This window comes from Micropterus dolomieu, linkage group LG21 (assembly GCF_021292245.1).
Source record: "Micropterus dolomieu isolate WLL.071019.BEF.003 ecotype Adirondacks linkage group LG21, ASM2129224v1, whole genome shotgun sequence".
Lineage (NCBI taxonomy): Eukaryota > Metazoa > Chordata > Actinopteri > Centrarchiformes > Centrarchidae > Micropterus > Micropterus dolomieu.
In genome coordinates this window covers 10,385,313-10,406,130 of record NC_060170.1, presented here as the reverse complement: position 1 = coordinate 10,406,130, position 20,818 = coordinate 10,385,313, and the positions used below count along the sequence as shown (strand labels likewise).

General features: G+C 40.6%; 1 protein-coding gene across 1 annotated transcript in view; it reads right to left on the bottom strand.

Annotated features, from left to right (window-relative positions):
* Window positions 1–20,818, bottom strand: part of adamts3 (ADAM metallopeptidase with thrombospondin type 1 motif, 3) — a 173,126-nt gene that overhangs the window by 89,736 nt on the left and 62,572 nt on the right. Inside the window, exon 5 of the mRNA XM_046035379.1 lies at window positions 1,574–1,770. Coding sequence (XP_045891335.1) covers window positions 1,574–1,770 — 197 coding nt within the window. The remainder of the gene's footprint in view (window positions 1–1,573; window positions 1,771–20,818) is intronic.

The window sequence follows — 20,818 nt, the reverse complement described above, 5'->3', positions numbered from 1 at the left end:
TTACTGGTTTCCGCCATGGAGAGTCGGGAAGGAAAGCAGCCACAGAGTAAGTAAAAACCTTGGTTTGTTTCATTCAGTGTGTCCTGAGTATGTGGAAATGGTACCTGCCCATCCTGCCTGAGATTGCACTAAGTACTGGGGAGAGCACACCTGAGAGCACACCTGGAAAAACTGCTTTGGAAAATCCAAGCAAAAACAGATGCAGTATGATGGAATGACCCAGACACAAGGAAATGCCAGCAGATCGTGCTTCATCCTGCACGAGGGAAAAATCGCTGACCGTCCGCACCGTGCCTGGTCGCTCCACGATCTCCTGTCCCCGGTCCTATACGCCCCATTCCCTCTCCGATACCTATAATGGGTTGTGTCACTATATTACGACCGGCGCTGTGAACAGTTGGTGATCGTTTCCTCTGGCTGGATGAATTTTACGCGTGATCCGTGCACCACTGTCTTTGGATGGTGGGAGGAAGCTGGAGCACCCGGAGAGAACCCACGCGGACAACATGCAATCTCCGCACAGAAAGGACAGGGCAACCAGGGTTTGAACCCACGGCCTTCTTGCTGTGAGCCGCCGTGCCACCAATATAGAATAATATTATCTAATATTGTTAATTTCCGCAGAAAAACCTTCCTTTCAAACGTATTAAATACAGAGGGTGTTGCACTCATGTGAAATTAGGCTTGGTAGATCACATTGCGTGTAGTAAATAAATGTATTTGCATGTTACACCCCAAATTGCATTTTCATTAAGGCAAAAGTACTAAATGAACAACAAGTGCTATCTTGTGCTTTTGAAAGACGTCATTCGTTAGTAGAGCTTATGTGCTAATTTGCTGGTGATATCAAGTTTGCACACGTTTTTACTCACGCAAACCTTTAGTAAATCAGGCCCAAAATGTTTAAAAAAACAACAAGAACATTAGCAGAGACTGTTGGTGGATATCGTAGATATGGAGCAAACTAAGTTATGATGATGTACTGTAAGTAGGCTACATGCTGTGCAGGTATATTATAATGGGAGCTGTATTTGTTTGTTTTCTAACATAATAACTGTTTAATGATGTTGACAAAATGAAGGTTTCAACTTCTTCCTTTCTTTCTTCCTTTTGAACAAAACTAAAACTAAAATAAAATATGAAAATACAATAAGAGCGTTGCAACATAAGAAAGGAAAAAGAATATCTATTAAATGTTTAAACAATAAAAAAAGGAGCGAGATGAAGCAGAAGCTTGTTAAAAAAGCAAGTAGATACTCGAGTAGATACTCCTTTATCGTAGAACACAGATAGTGATCCTCAGGAACACATGGGGAAATTGCATTACTTTACTGAAGGTAGTGGTACAGAGGCAAGACGGGAAGTGGTGTAAGGATTTTGGCTCTATGTATCTGGACAGAATTTGTCCTTCCAAACTACTTACATTGGTATCAACACGCTTACTAAAACGTGCATCCCTGTTAAATTCTGTGCAGCACAAAGACCAATGCATATACACAACTCAGATTCAAAGTGCATTACACTGCAACTGGAGAGTTCAAGGTGGTAAGAAAAATGAGTGGCAGTTACTTACGATATTCATGAGAGTGAGGAGGTAATTTTGAACGTGCTCCTTGCCGTGAAATCGAACCACAGAGTCATCAACGCCCAGCAGGATTTCAATGTTGTAGTCGTCCTCCCCGGCATCTCGGCGGCGGCGGCGACGGTGGACAGTCTCATTGACCTGCCGGGCCACAGAGTCAAGCGTCCCTGCAACATCCAGCTCTGGCTCTGTACAGGGATCAAGACAGGACACATGTGGATGACGTGCAGGTGTGGGTCACATCACAAACGGTGAGCAGTTACCGGAAAACACTAATGTTTGTTGCTGTAGGGCTTTTATGTTAAAATGATTATTGAGAATATTCACACCTCGATCAACACAGAAAACCACAGAAAACCACACTTATTAAAAAACACACAAGCTGTCAGAGGGTTGAATCAGTATTATTGAGTGTCTCATTTAGCTGCAGGTATTATACAGAATGTGTAAATGTTGTAAATACCAGAGGTCACGGTGATAGAGGATACATTTTGGTGATTCCTGGCTGTTGTTTTATATACTGTATGTATGCAACTGCAAACAAACTGCTCAACTATTTGTAAATCATTGGTTTATAAAGCAAAACTGCCAGGTCCATTTTCTGGTTCTCACATAATTGGGTTTCTCTGTTTTATATCATTGCAAACAGACTAAACCATTTGGCAAATATTTCAGATTAATTGAAGGTGAAAATAAACATTGACCAAGTGTGTATTTCAGTTAGCATGTGACATACTGTACCACACACGGTGAATGTTTCGGACATACTGTGCATTCCGTTAACGAAGCCTTGGGCTGCTGGCTTTGTCAGATAAACGCTCTGAAAGCTTATGATGCTAACAGCCAACATTAACACTCGAAATCCATTGAGTGTGCACGGATAACAGGCCTGTGACTCGGTAGTAAAAGCTGCTCATACCTTGCTAAACTGCTATTGGGACATTCAAACCATGGCTATTTTTTATGAACAAAAACTGGTTCGCTGTGTTATAGTGCTTCATAGCACCATAACGCAAACATTCTATATCTATACTAACATTTTTTTACAATTCACAGATTATTCACTTTAGTTATATAACAGTAAATTTTGATTTGACTTCAAAAGGACGTTTCTGTGAATTATCTGGCCTGTCAGTTTTCGATCACCCCTGCACTTGCTGAATCACATCATGAAATGGCTAATACTTCTATTTTTGATGGAACGGCCTGCCAGTACTTAACATCTCCCTAATACTGCTTAGCTTTACACTCTGAAGGCCGTCTCTATTAAACCTCTCAGAGAGCACTGCTGTTGTGAAATCCTTCGTCTGGTCCCCTCTGTAATCCTGAGCAAATGACTCCTATTCTGAGAACTGACAGGGTGGCCACAGATATCACTTACTTTAGATTTTGCTGCTTTACAGTCCACTATAATGAATGAAAATATAACTTTCCTTCGGGCATCGGCAGCTTGGTTGGTCATAAAAGCAGCCAGAAGGAGAATTGCAGGTTGAAAACCTGGCAGGGAAAATCTTGACTGGGATGTGAATGAATCATCAGGGTGTCTTTGAGCGAGACAGTTTTTGCTTTGCTGGAGCTGCTTGCCAACAGTAAGGCTGTGATTATGACTATTGTTTGTTTTGTTTGACCTCAACCGCGGTGGAAAATTGCCCCTTTTTTTAGTCTTGTATTTGATATAATTTAATCCTGTTTGACATAATCTCAAACTGAAATGAAGAGTCGAACCTTAAGTGCACTCTAGGTTGTTTGAAACAGTTCCTCAAATGTTTTAATGCAGAGGACATTGTTTTCTCAGAGCTTCTCTATTATTACAACATCACGCAAGCACAAGTGTACTACTTAATAAAATCCAGAGTTTATAAACATAAAACATTTCATTAACAGAAACACTGCAATTTGAATTTTGCCACTGTGTGCATCAGCAAAGCAAAAGATACACATTTTCTGTTAGCTTTTTCTGTGCACTAAAAATTCCAAGTACATGAGGTGAACATGTGATACTTTTACCAGCGTAATAATGAAATCAACTTTTAATTCTCATACTATAAACCTCCACGTGCAAATATGCTCAATTAAATAACAGAGCACAGAAAAGGCAACTGATTAAAATGTCCCTCTTTTGCTTTGATCAGAGGCCATAAGCTATGTAGTGCACTTCGCATACATACATCAACACTCTTAGCTATGAAAGCTATAGTTGTTAGGCTGATGTTTTGTATTGCACAGCTTGGATAATGGTCCCAATTGTAGAATTTTTCAGAATAAATTGTACTGCAGACCCCCTGGCTGTGGCCAGCTGGGGTCCCTTTGCATTTGTTTAAGGCCAGGAACTCTTCATCCTGATCCTCAAACTGAATATAAACTGAAGGCGAGGGAGGTCATCATCCATTTGGTCCATAAACCTCTGCCTGTAGTCTGCCAGCACACTGCTAGCCTTGAACTAAAAATTGGGTTCATGTAGGTTCACGCTGCCCATTTACAAACAAGCCAGGGTTGGTAAACAAAGGTCACATGGACTCACACGTAGCTTGTGTGTTAAAGACGTTTTGGTAAGTCCTCGTCCTGCCTTGCTAGAAAATTTGGCAGCGGGGTGAATCAAAACAAATTTCATTCCAGTGCCTGTGAATTTAGCTGAACCTGACCAATGAATCTGCACTCTGTACTGGAATTAACCGTCTCTAGGCTTTAAACCAGGTAAGATCACATGAAGAATCAGATGACCATAAGCATCTGTTTATAACCATTCAACCGTATGTGTTGATAGACCCACAATGCAGTGCTCTTGGAGGAAGATAAGGACATTTAAATCCATCTCACTACAGTTTTTTGGTCACATTAACTGAATATAAAGACTAAACTCTCTTGCAAACCTGAAAAGAATTAACTATGACTCCACTGAAATCTCCTAAGTATGAATGTCTGTTCTTGAAGAAGGTCAGGCAGAGCACTCTTCTGTGCTCTGTAAACTTCCCCAGAGTAAATAAATGATTAAAGCAAAACATTTCACAGTTTTTATATTTCACCCACATTGGGTGAAGACACTGTTCTGGCAAACACTTAGAAATCTCAAGCCATAAATAAAAGCAAAGGCCATTTTTCATTTTTCCAGGGATGCTTAGGGCCATAGACAGGGCCAGTGATTGAGTGAAGAGGGAGCTAAAATAAATAGGAAGAAATGGCTGCCACCTCAGCCCTGGCGCGGCTCCGACAGTGTTGGGATTGTGGAATGCATTCCTCCTCTCCGCCGCTCCCGTCATGACACAGGCATTCTTGTGCAGCCAGCCAGCTCCCCCCTCCCCCTCCTGTGTAAACAGGCTTTCTGAGGTCCTTACATCAAACGCACAGGACTTCCCCTCAGCAGCGCTCCTTAAGACCACTAGTGTGCTTCAGTCGGTGGCGAGTCCCCCCACACCCACCCCGCCCCACAGCCCCGTCCCATGGGAGCCCCACCATGCAGCAGCAGCAGCAGCAGCAGCAGCCCAGGAGATGGGAGAGGCCCCCAGCCAGCGCCTGCCCACACGTGGCACTGTATGGCAAGGTGGCAACGAGGCCAGCCAGAGCCGCCACAAACTAAAAATGGCACAGAGGTAGGCGACAGGCAACTCGCCATCAGCCTAGAGTGGAAATATACTGTGTCTGCAGTGATGACATTAATATCCACACTCCAACAACCCCCATTAGGGGAAAGGACACAGATTTATTGCCAGAATTACATATTGTATATTGCATTTGTTTGTTTGGATAGCACTACATAGCTAGCCAACAAATGACAGCGATAAAATCTGAATTAAAAATAAATAAATAAAATGTGCCTATGGAAGAGTAATTTGCCGGTCTATGCGTGAAGTATAATTCATCTGCAGTTGTTAACATTGTATGATGAAAATTGCCAGTTTAGGGGGTATTACCTAATCTTACTGTCCTATTTGCATTACCCCATGTGAGTTCATTTTTCCAGAGCCAATGTTTTTTTGCACTATGCTGTGTTATTGTCGCATTGAATGAAGAAGTGCAATGACTAGCGCACCGAAGCGTCGGCTTGTTCCATTATCCAACTTGTACTTGAACAAAATTCATAATTGTCATATTCCTGCCATTATCATACAATGTTACCAACGGCAGATAAATTTTACTTCACGCACGGACCTTTGCCGGTTAAACAACATCAAGTCATCAAGGTAGAACTTGGCTAAATTTACACATCTACATTACATATTTAAACATCATTTCAGAGTTCAGTGTTAAAACTTCTTATTAGTTATTAGTTAGACAGTTGACATTAAGCAATGTGTGGCATATGTTTGCAGGGCCCAATGTGGTGCTGATCAGAGGTTTCTTTTCTTCCCATATTTCTTTACGTGAAACACCAAATGGTCTGATGTATGTCCTCTATTTGTCCGTACAAAGAAGGCAATGTGTGACCAAAGCCCTTAATGCCACAAATCTTTCTTGGTTGACATCTCATTTTACAGTGGCCTTGAATAATGTTTGTTATGCTGTGACTGCACAATTTCATTCTGTTTGGAGCTAGATATGGGTTTCATAGAAGCACGAGTCAGTGAACAATGGCCTGAAGTCAGGTGCCCTAATTCAGTATGAGTAGAAAACTAAATTAGCACCATTTCTAGCTTTATCATTTTGACAGTGTGGTGGTTTCACCACCAAGGTGTTCTGAAGCTGCCGTTGATTTTGTGCTGGCAATGTACTTCTTGTCATGTAAGGGAATTTTTGACTCCCTAGGGCACATAAACCCAAGCATAATTACACTGGATTTACGACTAGGGCAATATTGTTTTAGCCCTTTTCTTCCCCCTGCCTCAATAGTGTTGAATATGACTGGTGACAGCAGCAACAACAGCAGCCTAATTACCAGCAGAGCACCGCAACAGGAGACAAGATGCTGGCTAAAGCATTTCACATGGTGGAGACGCCATGCAGGTTTGTGGTTCTGTGTTGAAGTGGGCAGGAGATTTTAAAAGGTGCGTTTGTGTCTATGTGCATTCTCTGTGGCCCACCCGAAGCTTATGAAACCCTATTTACAGGCTTGTGGGGAGTTTTAGGCATAAAATGGAAGCCAACACTCCTGTTCCCACTGGGCCTTATATTAAAGCATTACTAATGATTTCTAGGTCTTGGCTGGTTTGCCTCAGAACATAAACTCAGTCTTTCATTGCAAAAGTAAAAAACTATGTATGATAGAAATGTTCCTTAAGAAGCTTGTCACAGATGCTTTGACCCACAGTAATCGTGTGCTTGTCTGTGTAAAAGGAAATCAAAAGAAGATTTTATTTTGTTACTGATTGACCATGTATAAAGGTTAACATTGCTGTATGGACGCAATAGATACATGTACGCATGTACAATTACTACACAGAACACAAAAAGTATGGAAAGTATGCAGGATTAGATGCTCAACTAACTTGCTGTAAAAGCTGTTTACAAAAGCTCCTGTCCAACAGAAGATTGTTCAGACCAAAAACAGAGCTGAAAAGACAGTGAATAATGAATATACATTTGTCAAGTAGTCAGAAAACACAACTCCAAAGAAATGCTCTGTTGCTCTGTGTCTGCTTATCTGTTTGCTAACTGGTTCACCGTAACAACTTTTAAAGGTGATCACTGCAGAGTTCACAATTTATTCTGCTGGTCCCAAGCGGCCAAAAAAAGAAATCTATTAATACTCCTTCACCAAATGAAAACTCACCTTCTGTGTTCAAACTAGCTATTTAAACACAAAATAAATCCTGCACTGCCTAAATAAAATGTGGAACAGGCTGGACAAAGCCAGAAAAGGTCTAAAACAGACCTCGCAAGAGGACATTGCATGAGTGATACAGCGTCCAGTCCTGAAGCTATGGATAAGGCAAACCTATCCACACTAGGGCCTGGGATGCAAAAAGAACTTACGAGACAAATAGGAACATCCGAACAGCAACAACACAGAGAATCAGACAGGTGGAAGGTAGGCCATAGTCTTCCTACAGAAGCTTTAAATTTTGCCATGTGACATGGGATTAGTGTGCCTTAGGAGCAGTTCTGCATCACACTAATGTATGTGTAGTTGAGACTCCACCATGCAAATATAATCACATACAAAGCTATAATGCAAAAAAAAAAAAATGAATGGAACATGAATTTCACTCCCCAATTAAATTTCAATTTAATCATCTGCTGGATGATTTAACATCAATTTCAAAGTTTGTTGCCAAAGTCAAAGCCATCTCCATGAGCTGCTCTATTATTCTGCTGGAACATAATCTTTGTAGTCATGCCTGTTTGGTAGAAGAATGTCACGTTTTTAGTAAGACAATCTCCACAGGACTTAATGGTTAGCAGGCAAAACTGACAACATGAAAGGTTAAAAATAAACCTTACTGACATCAAATATATCCTGAAGAAAAAACACCAAGGTGATAGCTGACAAATTGCCAATGTGCCTCCTTCTAAACGCGTCATTTTGCATGCTTGCATGTACTGTCACACATAAATTTTTTTCACAAGGCTGTGTGATCAGAAAAGGGCAACGATTATGACGACTTTGAGTGTAAACAGTCTCTCAGATTGATAATTACTCCAACCTAGGTTTACATTGTTTCCATATCAGGTCAATGAGCAACACTTCATTAATGCCAGCACACTATATCAATGTATACAACACTAATCTGACTATGGATTAAAGGTGCTATGTGTAGTTTTTCAATGAAATTAGTTTTTCTCAATTGTGTAAACATTGAACTAAAATTGCTATTGAACTAAAATTTCAAAACCATTTCCCTAAACTCTAAACACAAATCCCTTCATTTCTCATTGCCTACACCATGTGGTCATTGAGAAAACACTAACATTCAATATTGTTCACTCAAGTCAGTACAGCTTGAGCTCAATTAGCACACAGCTACCCAGGTGGAAACACAGTCAAAATTGATAACACACCAATCAGAAGCTTCAATATATAGATAAAAAGGGACAGAATCGGTTAATGCAGTTTTGAAACAATGGATCCAGAGAAATCTGAAGGAAGAGGTAGAAGACACCAGAGAGGAAGAGGAGGAGGACGATGAAGTGGAGAACGAAGAGAAGAGGTGAGGTCTGTACATGTCACACGATTTTTGAAACCTCTCACTCAAAGAGCAAAACTACACACCAAATCTCCAAACTAGGGCTGGGCACGTTAACGTGTTATTATCGCGTTAACGCATTAATTAATTAACACCGACAATTAAAGTCCGTTGCTCACTGGCTCTGAATACACATAAAGTCAAACCATGGGTCACAGGAGGGGCGGGATGTTGATCAGCCTGCAAACCACAAGCAGTGAAGGGAGGCTTCGGCAGACTACGATGTCATCTTTTTTCCATGTTTTTCCACCCGTGATCCGTTATCACGGCAGCAACTCAAACAGCCGAAACCAACCTCTGCACCCTGTGTTCAATGTTGCTTTAACATTACCTGGTCTGTGCTTGTAAAATATCCACCACGACTTGTGACGTCATTTCAAGTTTTAAACCGAGTGAAGTGCGAGTGAACACACGCAGTGACTTGCTTTCCTTTTCCAAACACATTCAATCAAAATGCTACACTTATTCACCAGGTCACACACCCACTCCTCACTTGTGCAAACACTAACTGCTTAACTGATCATAACCAATCACTGCTTTAGTATAGGCCTATAAATAAGTCCATAGTCAGATTAGCTGTTTTGAACATTGGATGCCAACAATGGACAGAGAGCAAGGGGAATAGAAGGCAGAGGCACGGGACGACAAGGACAAGTTCAAGTTCAAGGAGGAAGAGTTGGAAGAGGAGAAGGGCAAAGAAGAGAAGGAAGGACATCAATCTCTGATGAAATCAGGGACACACTTATTGATCATGTGAGTCCAGCTACAGAAGCGTCCATAATTTTAACCTTCAAATTAGAACAGGTTGCAACTATCTAATGACTATTTCAGCCTTACATCAACATTGTACTGTAAAATGCATATTACTGCATAGTATTGCAAAAACATTTGTAGCTCTAAGCCATCCATTTATGCACTGCATTTTATTAATGAGATTGGTTATCATGCTGTACTACAATATTTTGTACATTTTTTTACAGTAAGTATACTGCACACTCACACTGTTTTTGAATTGTCTACAGAGTGGAAAGGCAAAGAAATCATGGAGGACAAGGACATCTGTTTACAGATGTACAAAAGACAGCAATTATAAATTTGGTTTTGGCCAACAATGCAATTAGGATTCAAGAAATAAGAGATCATTTCTTGAACAGTGAAACCATATTCAGTGTCAATGAAACAACTGTACAAGGTGCCATTTGAGAGACACTGACAAAGTCAAGAATCTGCAACGTGACTTTGTGGATGTATGTATGCAACACTACTTCCAGTCTTTCAGACACATACCACAGAGAGTATTGGAGATGAATGCCCATGTAATTCGCTATGAATATATTTATGTGGATGAGGTTGGCTTCAACCTCACCAAATCTAGGTGCCAGGGAAGAATTGTAAATTATCAGAGGGCAATTATCAATGTCCCTGGACAGTGTGGGGGAAATAAAACTATGTGTGTGCTGCCATCACTCAGAGCAGTGTCCTCTATCCCCATGCTACACTGGGTCCTTACAACACCGCCCATAGCTCACTTTTCTGGAAGCAATTTACACCATGCTTGTCCCTAATCAAGTAGGGTCCTGCCCTGCTAGATTTGTTGTTATATGGGACAATGTCAGTTTTCACCGGGCTGTTCTGGTCCAAAACTGGTTTGCGACCCATCCACAGATTGTAGTTATATTTTCATTTTCGCTAAATTCCACAGAGGAATTCTTCTCAGCTTGGCGCTGGAAAGTGTATGATCGCCAACCCTATGCCTGCATGCCACTACTCCAGGCAATGGAGGAAGCATGTGGGGACACTGAGGCTGCCTCTGTCCAAGGATGGATACGTCACACAAAATTTTTTCATGAGATGTGGACAAAGTCGCCCCTAGGTTTTGTTATCCTGAATGCTACAGTATACAAGACTGTGCTACTGTTACAACAGCAATGTTTTGCCAAATTGATATTTTCTGTTTCAATATTGCATTGGTGTTTGCAGTGTACTTTTTGACACCTCTCAGCAGATTACTTTCACTCTGGAACATTGTATGGAAACGTACACATAAGCCTATGAAAGACAAAAGAGCTTTAGATTTAGAACAACAGTGTGTACATGGTCCATCCAAAAATGTACTATTATGAAAAAAGTGTTTATGGTATTTTGAATGCAGTGTTTAATTTTGAAGTAGATATGAGGCATTTTGCATTTTGTGTGAGCAGTTTTGGAAATTGCGAGTTTTGAAAAAAGGAGACATAGTTTTGAAAACATGTCTAAGCAGTTGTAAAAAAAAAACAACCTGTAATTAGTTGTTGTTGTGTTGTACTGTATAATACACTAAGGACTGCTGTGTTCATCATGTGAAAAGTTTTTTGAGGGGGAGAACCAAGAACATGATATCATCCAGGTCATGGTTATCCAACGAAGGTTAAAGTCAAGGGCAACTGGACTTGGTTGAAGATACTAGAAGATGTTTCGTCCCTCATCCAAAGGACTTTTTCAGTTCTGACTGACTGGTAGGGAAACTCAGCTATTTAACCTCAGTGGGGTTGTTATCCCGGGTCGTCGATACCGCTGGTTCATTAGTGTTCCTGGCTGTTGTAACGACAGTCGTTATGGTCGTTAGGACCGAGGCCAAGACTGAACGACCATCGTTGGCATCCTCACCTGAGGTCACTAGGTTGCGTTTGTTGAGTTTCCTGGGAAGTGATGAAAGGACCGCATTGTAGGTGGGGGATAAGTAGTGGCGTAGACCCCCTCCTCTGCTCAGCGACGGCTTCTCAATCCCAACCCGGGTGTAGATGGCTTCCTTGACACGTCTTTCAAACCATCCATCTTCTCTGTCTAAAATGTGCACCTGGTGGTCCTCAAACGAGTGTCCTCTGTCCTTCAGATGTAAGTAGACTGCAGAGTCTTGACCTGAGGAGTTGGCCCTTCTGTGTTGAGCCATGCGTTTGTGTAGTGGTTGTTTAGTCTCGCCAATATACAGGTCTGTGCATTCCTCACTGCACTGGACCGCATACACTAGATTGCTTTTCTTGTGTTTGGGTGTGCGGTCTTTGGGGTGTACCAGAGTCTGTTTTAGCGTGTACTTGGGTTTAAAAAACACAGGGATGTTGTGTTTGTTGAAAATCCTCCTGAGTTTCTCTGATACTCCAGACACGTATGGAATCACAATGTTGTTGCGTTTGACCTTTTCTTTTCTGTACCAGTGGCTCGGTGCTGTTCCTCTGAAGGAGTTGATGAGAGCTAAAAGAGTTGAAAGGATACAGGAGAGATGCCAAGCTGGTTTTCTTGCTGTTGACCTAGTAACTTATAACTTAAAACATCTCAAGTTAGCAAACTTACTAGATAATAAATTCATCCGTAACATCATTTAAGTGCTCTTGGATCAGTATAGCTTTGTTGGCTAGGTTGCCAATGAAGCTTCAAGCAACATTATGCTGCTGCAGGTGGACAGCGGCACCTTTGTTGAGCCGAAGCCGGGCGAGCACGCAACATAACCGGGGTCAGCCGCCTCTATAGACATAACGTTAGCTAATTGCAGAACCGAAGAGACCGAAGAGGATGTTGACGGAGGACGCAGGATTCCGAAATTTGGATGTCTTGCAGCTTGACTTGCATTGTCCTTATAAAGACTGACTTGACCTTGCCCTAAAAGATTTTAGTCTTTACTTGAGGCTTGCACTGACAGACTTGAGACTTGACTTTGACTTGCCTCAAAACCCTCAAAAACAGGTCACAGAAAAGAAAACATTCCTCAGGCACTAAGACAGAGAAAGGAGGAAAAGCATTTGAAAAGTCTCTTTTTGGATGAGCCGCAACTGTTCATGTTTAAAATACCAGCTAGTTTCAGTGTTTTTTCTGTGATTAAACCTTTTCTTTTCTTTATTCTGTGTCTGACGAGTGTTTTCTTTATTGTGACAGGTCTTTTCAACTTCAAGAGCACCTTAAGGTCCCCTGGATGTGAAACTGATTGAGCACTTGGTCTCTGCATTATTTTTGATACAGCTCTGATATTAGCATCAGAATAAAAACCTGTGCTCACCCACTGCTTGTGGCAACCTGCACTATAGCCTGACGCTGGTCAGAGGTACTTTATTTCAGTGCATTGTTTTTATTTCATGTACTGATTAAACAAATGAGATAAAATGGGTTAAACAATGAGCTTTAGAGGTGGTTGATTAGTATATGTTTTAACTTGGACCGAGCCAGGCAGTTTTCCTTTGCTTCCAGTCTTTCACTTTCTTCCACTTTATGCTAAGCTATACTAACCATGTTCTGACTTGAGCTTCGTACTTGCAAAAAACAGGAGATTGATATCAATCTGCTTATCTCGCTTTCAGTAAAAAATCAAACAAGTTGAACTATTCATTCAACTTAAACCTGCATATTTATACTCAAAAAGTGTCTCTTTGTTGCAAACTTGCTTATCTGTTGTTGTGCTGTAGTTGTTGCTGTTATGCTGTTGAGTAATAGACAATCAGACTTGTGTGGAGTGTGTTTGTGTGTGAGTTAAGAGAGGCAGAGAGAGAGAGAAAGAGAGTCTTGAAGCAGACAACGGTAGGCCTTGTTGGGGTCCGTCAGTTACAACATGCAGCAAAACTTAGGCTTCATTCATGGAAGGGTGCGAACTGGATTTTTGGAAGAAATGCTCACTGTATTTCCTTTCAGGGAGTTCAATATATTTTGGTGACTTGCATCCGTATTTTTTTCTCTCTTTCTCTCAAAGAACAAACAACCCAATGTCATCGTCGAAAGGTCAAGTGACAAACTGTTTCCACTCCCTCTCCCTGCCCAGCACAACTGATAAAACACGTAAGAACTTAAAATACTGAAACATTACTAAAAAGTTGGGGGTGATTTAAAATTGTGAAGGGAGCCTATGTTTGTATTTACATGTGAATGAATGCTAGAATATATCATATTATAATGTACTATAGTACTACTTGGCACATACAATATATATCATGATTGTCTAACACTTTGTTTCTGATAAAGCAGGCCCAGTAGCTCTCTACGGACTATGTTTTTTAAATATTCTTTCTGGTTTGTCTTTTATCTTGATTGCAAAGGCAAAAACATAACCTCTTCAGCTGTGGCAAAAATAAAATAAAATAAAGTTAAATTGACCAACAAACTGATGAAATGAAATGTAAAACTATAATTAAGAGTATGCAGGTTTTTTCCAAGTAATAACCACTGCAGCTGATTTCACTGATGATGACTTCCCTGATGAGTTTGTCCTGTCTGTTACCAGACAGCTGTTTTACAAACACAAACAACAAACAACACCCGAGTGCTAAACAAGTTATAACGTTACTAAAGGCTTGTGCCGACTACACGACTTTCAGTGTCGGCCAATGGCCGTGCCGTTCACACAACTTGACGTCATATGACGGCAGTCTGAATGGAAACGTCTGAGCTAGAGAGAGCTGGAGGGGAGTTAAAAGGTGCAGCTCCACCAAACACCCAGTTAACTCCTGACTGTGAGGTTACAACTCACGGCCCAAAAAGGAGAACAACAAACGCACGTGTGCACATTTTCAGCTGAGGTCTGCGGCTTACTTTGGCTAGCCTTCAACTCAACAATCAATCATGATTTCAGTTAAATGCTAAAGTTGCTGTTACTGTTAACTCGTCTGTGGTCCGCTGGCAGAACACCGGCTGCTTTCTGATCAGGTGCTGTCGTGCTGTTGCCGAGGCGACATAGGTTTCATTTTACGGTGGACGGACGGTAACATTAGAGAGTTGTTGTTTTCTTTAGCTTGAAATAATCCCATACTTTGGACACTTTCTTCTTTGTCCCTTGCTGTTTTCTCTCTCTTCCTCTACTTTGCAAACAGCTCCATTATAATCACGTCGTGTTCACAGCGTAAACGCGATGTGCGACAGTAATAAATGTCACTGCAAAACACTGTGCTGTATAGTTACATGGATTAAAGCATTAAATTAAAGCATCGATGCAAATAATTTGTGTCGAAGCATTTTATTAATCAATTTTATCTATTTAATCGATGAATCGTTTCACAGTTCACATATTTAAACACTGCACCTGTATACATATATCACAGAAGTAATCAACACCGTTCTACTCAAACTTTTACAATACTATACTATACGTACCACTTCCTTTGTGAACATCCCTGAAACATTTGGAGTATTTATGGAGATAAGATTATTTTGTCAAGCTGAAAAGTTTCTAATTCAGATCTGAAGATCAATCAATAAGTTATGAAATAATTTCAACACTGCAGTGTTGAAACAGTGTTGCAATGAAAAGATAAGGACATTATGATGTCAATTTAGTCACCATAATGTAAACAATAACACGGGCAGGTAGAAGAGATAAATCTAGGAAGTAAAAGTAGCTAGGACATACATGAGACCAGTACAAACCCTACTCTTTCTGTCACTGATCACAAACAACCAAGAAAGCAGGGTTTCTCCCACCTCAAATGCAACAACACTTAATCACAAGACCAAGTGGTATTTCTTTGATGTGCATGGTGTAACTTCCAGTCAAATGGACAGTGTTATTTCAGTTCTCAGATTCTTAAACAATGCTATGAGATTTGATTCAGGCAATGAAAACTCAAAGTGTTGCAATCCCTGGGCATGCTAAACACACAAATCTGCTTTTGTGTCCCACAAACAGCTGCAATCCTGTCTCTTCTCTCTTTTTTTGGATCAGTATTTCTCCATGAAGGACACAGTCAATGTAGTATAACAATAAGCAGCAAGAATTTTAAGTATTTGGCTCTCGCAAATATGTAGACTGGAAGGAAAGAAGAGAAAGGGATGCTCATGAGCCTCTTCCAGCTTTCGGAAAAGCATCTCGATGAATCATAGCGAGTCAGGAGAAAACACAACCAAGCGTTCCTTGATTCAAAATATTGCTCAATGCTTCCGAGGTCTTTTCCACCCTCCCTCCAGATCCTTGGCTTGGGCCGCAGTCGGTAATTATCACCAGGTTTCAAATGGAAAGAAGTCATCAGACGCATTCAGGGTTCATATTTCTGAAAACGCAAGTCAGTGTGGATAATATCTTCCCAATCTGCTTCTTTATTGTGCAAACAGTGAAGGGTAGAGATATCCGATGCAGCATAATCAGCTTGGTCAAAGAATGATTCACTCTGCTGATGACACTGAAGAGGCGTCTGTTGTTGTATTCAGCTGCGTTTTATCTTATTTCACTGATCACTGATTTTGAGATATAAAAATCTGCAAAAGACTTCCAAGGTTTCTGTGGTCGGTTACATTATATTCAGACATTAAACACACAGACACACACACCCTCCTGACGGGAGAGGATACTGACTGTTACCACTCACCTCTGACACTGCTAAAATTACTTCTGTTTACATCACATTAAAGGAACCATCCTCACTAACTGCACAAAACAGACACCCAATGACCTTTAACATTTTTAAATTACTAACGGTAAATTGCTTTCCCTATCACTTATCACACCTCTGACATCCACATACTGTAATTTAAAACACCTGCCTCACGTCCCGACAACAGAAATTGTGATGTATCTTTTTTATTGAGTTTGTCAATTTCAATTATGTTTGAAGTGTGAACGAGAACTTCAGAGTGATGTGCAGTGCTGGGCAAGTTACTCAGAAATTATAATATATCACTAGTTACTTATTACTCATTAAAAAAGTAATATTATTACTTTACTTATTACTGGGTGATAAAAGTAACTAGTTACTTTCCAATGTCTCCCACAGAATGGTGGGGGGGGCTGTAACGGAGTGAGCGAGCTAGGAGGTGCTGTACAAATATATGCTCCTCAATACAGCTCCTCAATCAAATATGATTTTAAATACGCCTAGTAAAAATTAGAAAATCAACGTGTGGCAGTCAGCATTAATAATAATCCAAATTATAGGTTAATTATGGGAAACACTGCTTTCACTACCACCACCCTTCACCCCCAAACAAAGCAGTCTCTCCCGACTTTATTAACTAATATCATATTCATAACAGCAGCAGTGTAGCATAAAGCCTAGGCCTAACATTTCTTAACATCCCAACTTTTGAACTACTGTTTTTCTTCACATGTAGCCTGTTTATAAGAGCAGTTACAAAACATTACATTAACACCACTCTCTCCCGACGAGTCCAAACATCCCTTGGAAGCAGCTGCCGGAGATTCTTTCTGTAAGTCTGACGTTGCTGTGTTGCTTCAGCAGATGCTTCAATAAATCAGATGTAGAAATGTTTGCGGTTTAAAGCATTTTGCTGGTCGCACAGAGTTTACACTAGGCGACAATGTTCTTTGCATCTTAAGTTGTGACACAATAATGGCAGCAGCTACTTACAGCTGTGGAAAGAACGCGTCTCTCCCTTGTTCTCCATTCTTCCTAGTTTTTTGGCTATCAGCGCACATGAACAACAGAAGGTCCGGTGCTGCTGGGCTGCAGCACAGTCGTCGATTCACGTCAGGGATGATGCCTTCAGTAGTAACGCAGTGTTACTTGCCTTAGTTACTAATAATAATATTCGAAAAGTAATTAGTTACATTACTAGTTACTGGGAAAAGTAATATTATTATAGTAACGCGTTACTGAGTAACACTGGATGTGTTGCTTCTGGGAGCAGATACCTGTGCAAGAAAGTGAAATTATAACACTACTTCATCTGAGGATTAATTTGCTGTTATCACAAGATGTGAGACCACAAGCTATTTTAATAAAGTTGAGCACAGCAGACACAGCAGTTAATTTCAGTCTTTTTTTCTTATTGTGTTGATCTTTGCAGAATTTACTCCAACTATTGTCAAATGAGGAGAAAATATATTAGATCTCAGCAGTGTCACATGCACAGCATTTCATTTGCCCAAACTGTGGTGGTATATCTTTGTATTGATAAGATACAGGATCAAGCAAATAAAAAAATATAGCTAACTAAATAATTCTATTATTTTAAAATAAACTGTTCTTAAAACACCTTGATTGATGATGTACCCATGTAACGTATAAGTCACTGGCTGTGGGTGTTTTGAGTTGGTGATATGCTGGGCTGGGATACTGTATGAAGTTGTGGGTATGGGAAGAACAACAGAAAAAGATATTGCTTTAGGGGTGTGGATTACAAGGCAATGCCACAGATTTTGTTTTGATTTTAAATGTATACTTAATAGATTTGTATGTGTAATAGAACTGCCAAGTCTTACAGTCTTTTAGCTTTTTCTGCTGTTATGATCCCAAATCCAACATATACTGACAAAATGAGAAAGGTAACATGATGCTTTCTAGCCAATCAAAAAATTCTTAAAGTTGTCATAGAATACTCATTTTCAGGTTCATACTTGTATTCAGGGTTTCTCTTAGAAAATGTTTACATGCTTAATGTTCAAAAAACACATTATTTTTTCAAGGCCTGCTATGCGAGACTATAGGCCTGTGGTCGGCAATAGGCGGTCCGGCCAGAACCGGCCCGATTGCTTTGATAGCAGAAAAATAAATAAATTGATAGCGGCTGGTGCTGAAATAGATCTCAGTCATGACAGATACAGTTACTCAAAGAATCACTTCCTCTTAAGTGATTGTGTCTCCAAAATAAAAGCGCAAGAACTTTTTGTGCAATGCTTCATGACAAGCTTATTGAGAGCCTTTACTTTGAAGAGTTCTGAACGACATTCAAAAGAGACTCTGGCCTGCTTGACACACCTCTGAAAAAGCCATCAGTAAATGTGTGATTGGATTCCCCAGAATTTCCTCAGGGAAATGAAAATAATCCTCCATAGGTTTATGAATGCGGATCAAACGCCAGGAAGCACACAAACTGCAGCACGTTTTATTGTGAGCATGTGCAAAAGTGTCCTCATAATCAATTTGTTTAACAAGGAAGAAAGAAATACACGCAGTTAGCTGGAATTTATCTTACAATCTTCCAAACGGGAGTCCCGCACAGTTCAAACTGAGCTAAACATGCACACAATTATACTAAGATTTGACATAATTAGCCCGATGCCAGACTTATTTGCCAACCGCTGCAATAGGCCTCAACAATTACTGTACAAAAACACAACTTGGGTGGACAAAATTTTGTCTGGTTGTCCTTCTGATGTCCTCTGGCTGCTCTGCCTCCACTTTTGTGATTTATAGAGTTTTTATGTTACCAGTAACTTTAGCCGCTAACTACAGCTATCAGCAGCTGCAGCTGGCTACTCAGTTAGCTGTACAGCTAGCCGTCCTATCGCTGATTCTGCCCAGACTGAAGCTTAGTGTTCCAGGAGTGTGTTGGTGTTTACACCTCTAACATGTACAGAAACTATGGACTGCTGGTTCAGAGGCAGCTGATAGCAGCTACCGTTAGCAACAGCTAGCGGTTACTGTAGCATTAGCAACAAGTGAAGCATTCTGTCCATCAGGAAACTTCATAAATCACACAAGGAATCAGAGGGAAACCTAGAAAATGTGTTTCCTATATAACTGTAAAACCACTTTCTGTGAGACACATGGAACTACCTCCAGCTCTAGCTTGATGAGCTTGTATGACTGCTTCTCAGAACGTGGGGTAAATGTAAATTTTGGGGGGTGAAATTTAATGATCCCAGATGTTATGTCTCATCTAGCGCTTGTTGCCATTCACTCGTTTTCTTGAGTTCTTTTGCATGTTCAGGATTTACATATGAAGGAGGAAACATTGGTAATTTAGGCACGGTAAAGGACGATCAGTTCCATGTTCTGAACTCTTTATTCAACTAAGGTAAATATATTTTTCCATCATCTGCAGTGATACCACCAAACTAACATGTTTTTGCTAGTAAAATTCTCTATCACTAGCTACTAACAGATATAATTTGAACACTGTGACCACTGCATAATGGTCAAGTTTGGAGCGAATCCCAGCTGACACTGTGCAAAAGGCGGGGTACACTCTGGACAGGTCACCAGTCCATCACAGGGCACACAGAACTACTCACATTCACACCTAATTTAGAGGCACTAACTACCAACAGCCTGCATGTCTTTGCACGGTGGGAGGAAGCCGCAATGTCGCGGGTGGTGATGTACCAGTGGATAAGATACATGCCTTTGCTATGGGAGACCTAGGTTCGATTCCTGCTGCTACACATCCACCATTGTGTTCCTGAGCAAGACCTCTGAGACTGATATATATATAGCAATTGTAAGTTGCTTTGGATAAAAGCATCAGTTAAATGACTATATATTATCATTTATTATTATTATGAGCTTGAGCACCCGGAGAGAGCTCATGCAGACACGGGGGAAACATGCAACTGTAAACAACAGTTTGTAATTTTTCTTTTACTTAAGATCATTTTATTTTGTATTGCACTTTGCTACATTTCAAATCACATCGATTGCAAAGTAAGAACAAGTAAAAAGTCCTGATAAATTTACTAGGCAAATGGTGGTCACACCAGATACTGACTGTTTTCCGGACACCCCAATACAGTGAAACTGCACATTTTCCAGTCGCCGTTTATTATGGCCAGCTAAGGCATAACTGTCTAATACCCATGCTGTCTGATCAGCATCTTGCTATGCCACACCTGTGAGGTGAATGGATTATTTGGCAAAGGAGGAGTGCTCACTGACATAGATTTTGACAGATTTGTGAACAATATTTGAGAGAAATAGGCCTTTTGTGTACATAGAGTAAGTCTTAGATCTTTGAGTTCAGCTCATGGTGAATGGAAGCAAAAACAAAAGGTTTTTTTGTTCAGTGTAAATAGAGAAATGAACAAAAGAAAGGAGCCAAATCAGCAGATGCAGCAGAGAAGGAGGGGAGAGCTCCAGAGAGCTCCTCATCCAGAGAGCTCCACATCCAGAGAGCTGACACTTATTCAATGTGTACGTTACTGGTCAGGAAGTCAGGAGGTGTGGGGGAGGTGGTCGTCTCCGCGCCAGATCCAACAGCAATTAAATTAAGGATCATGTCATCATGGGCTATGGTTATCACTATTGTACCGTATAGTTAAAAGGGTAAAAAGGTTTGCATCCACCTAAATTAATCACTGATTTAAAACACCACCCAAATCAAACCCACCATGTTTCATGATCAACAGGTGGATCTGACTACCATGCTAAACGCTAAAGTTTATGTATGCTGAATCAGAGCATTAGAATTAGGTTGTCTGAAGTGTTTTGGTTTC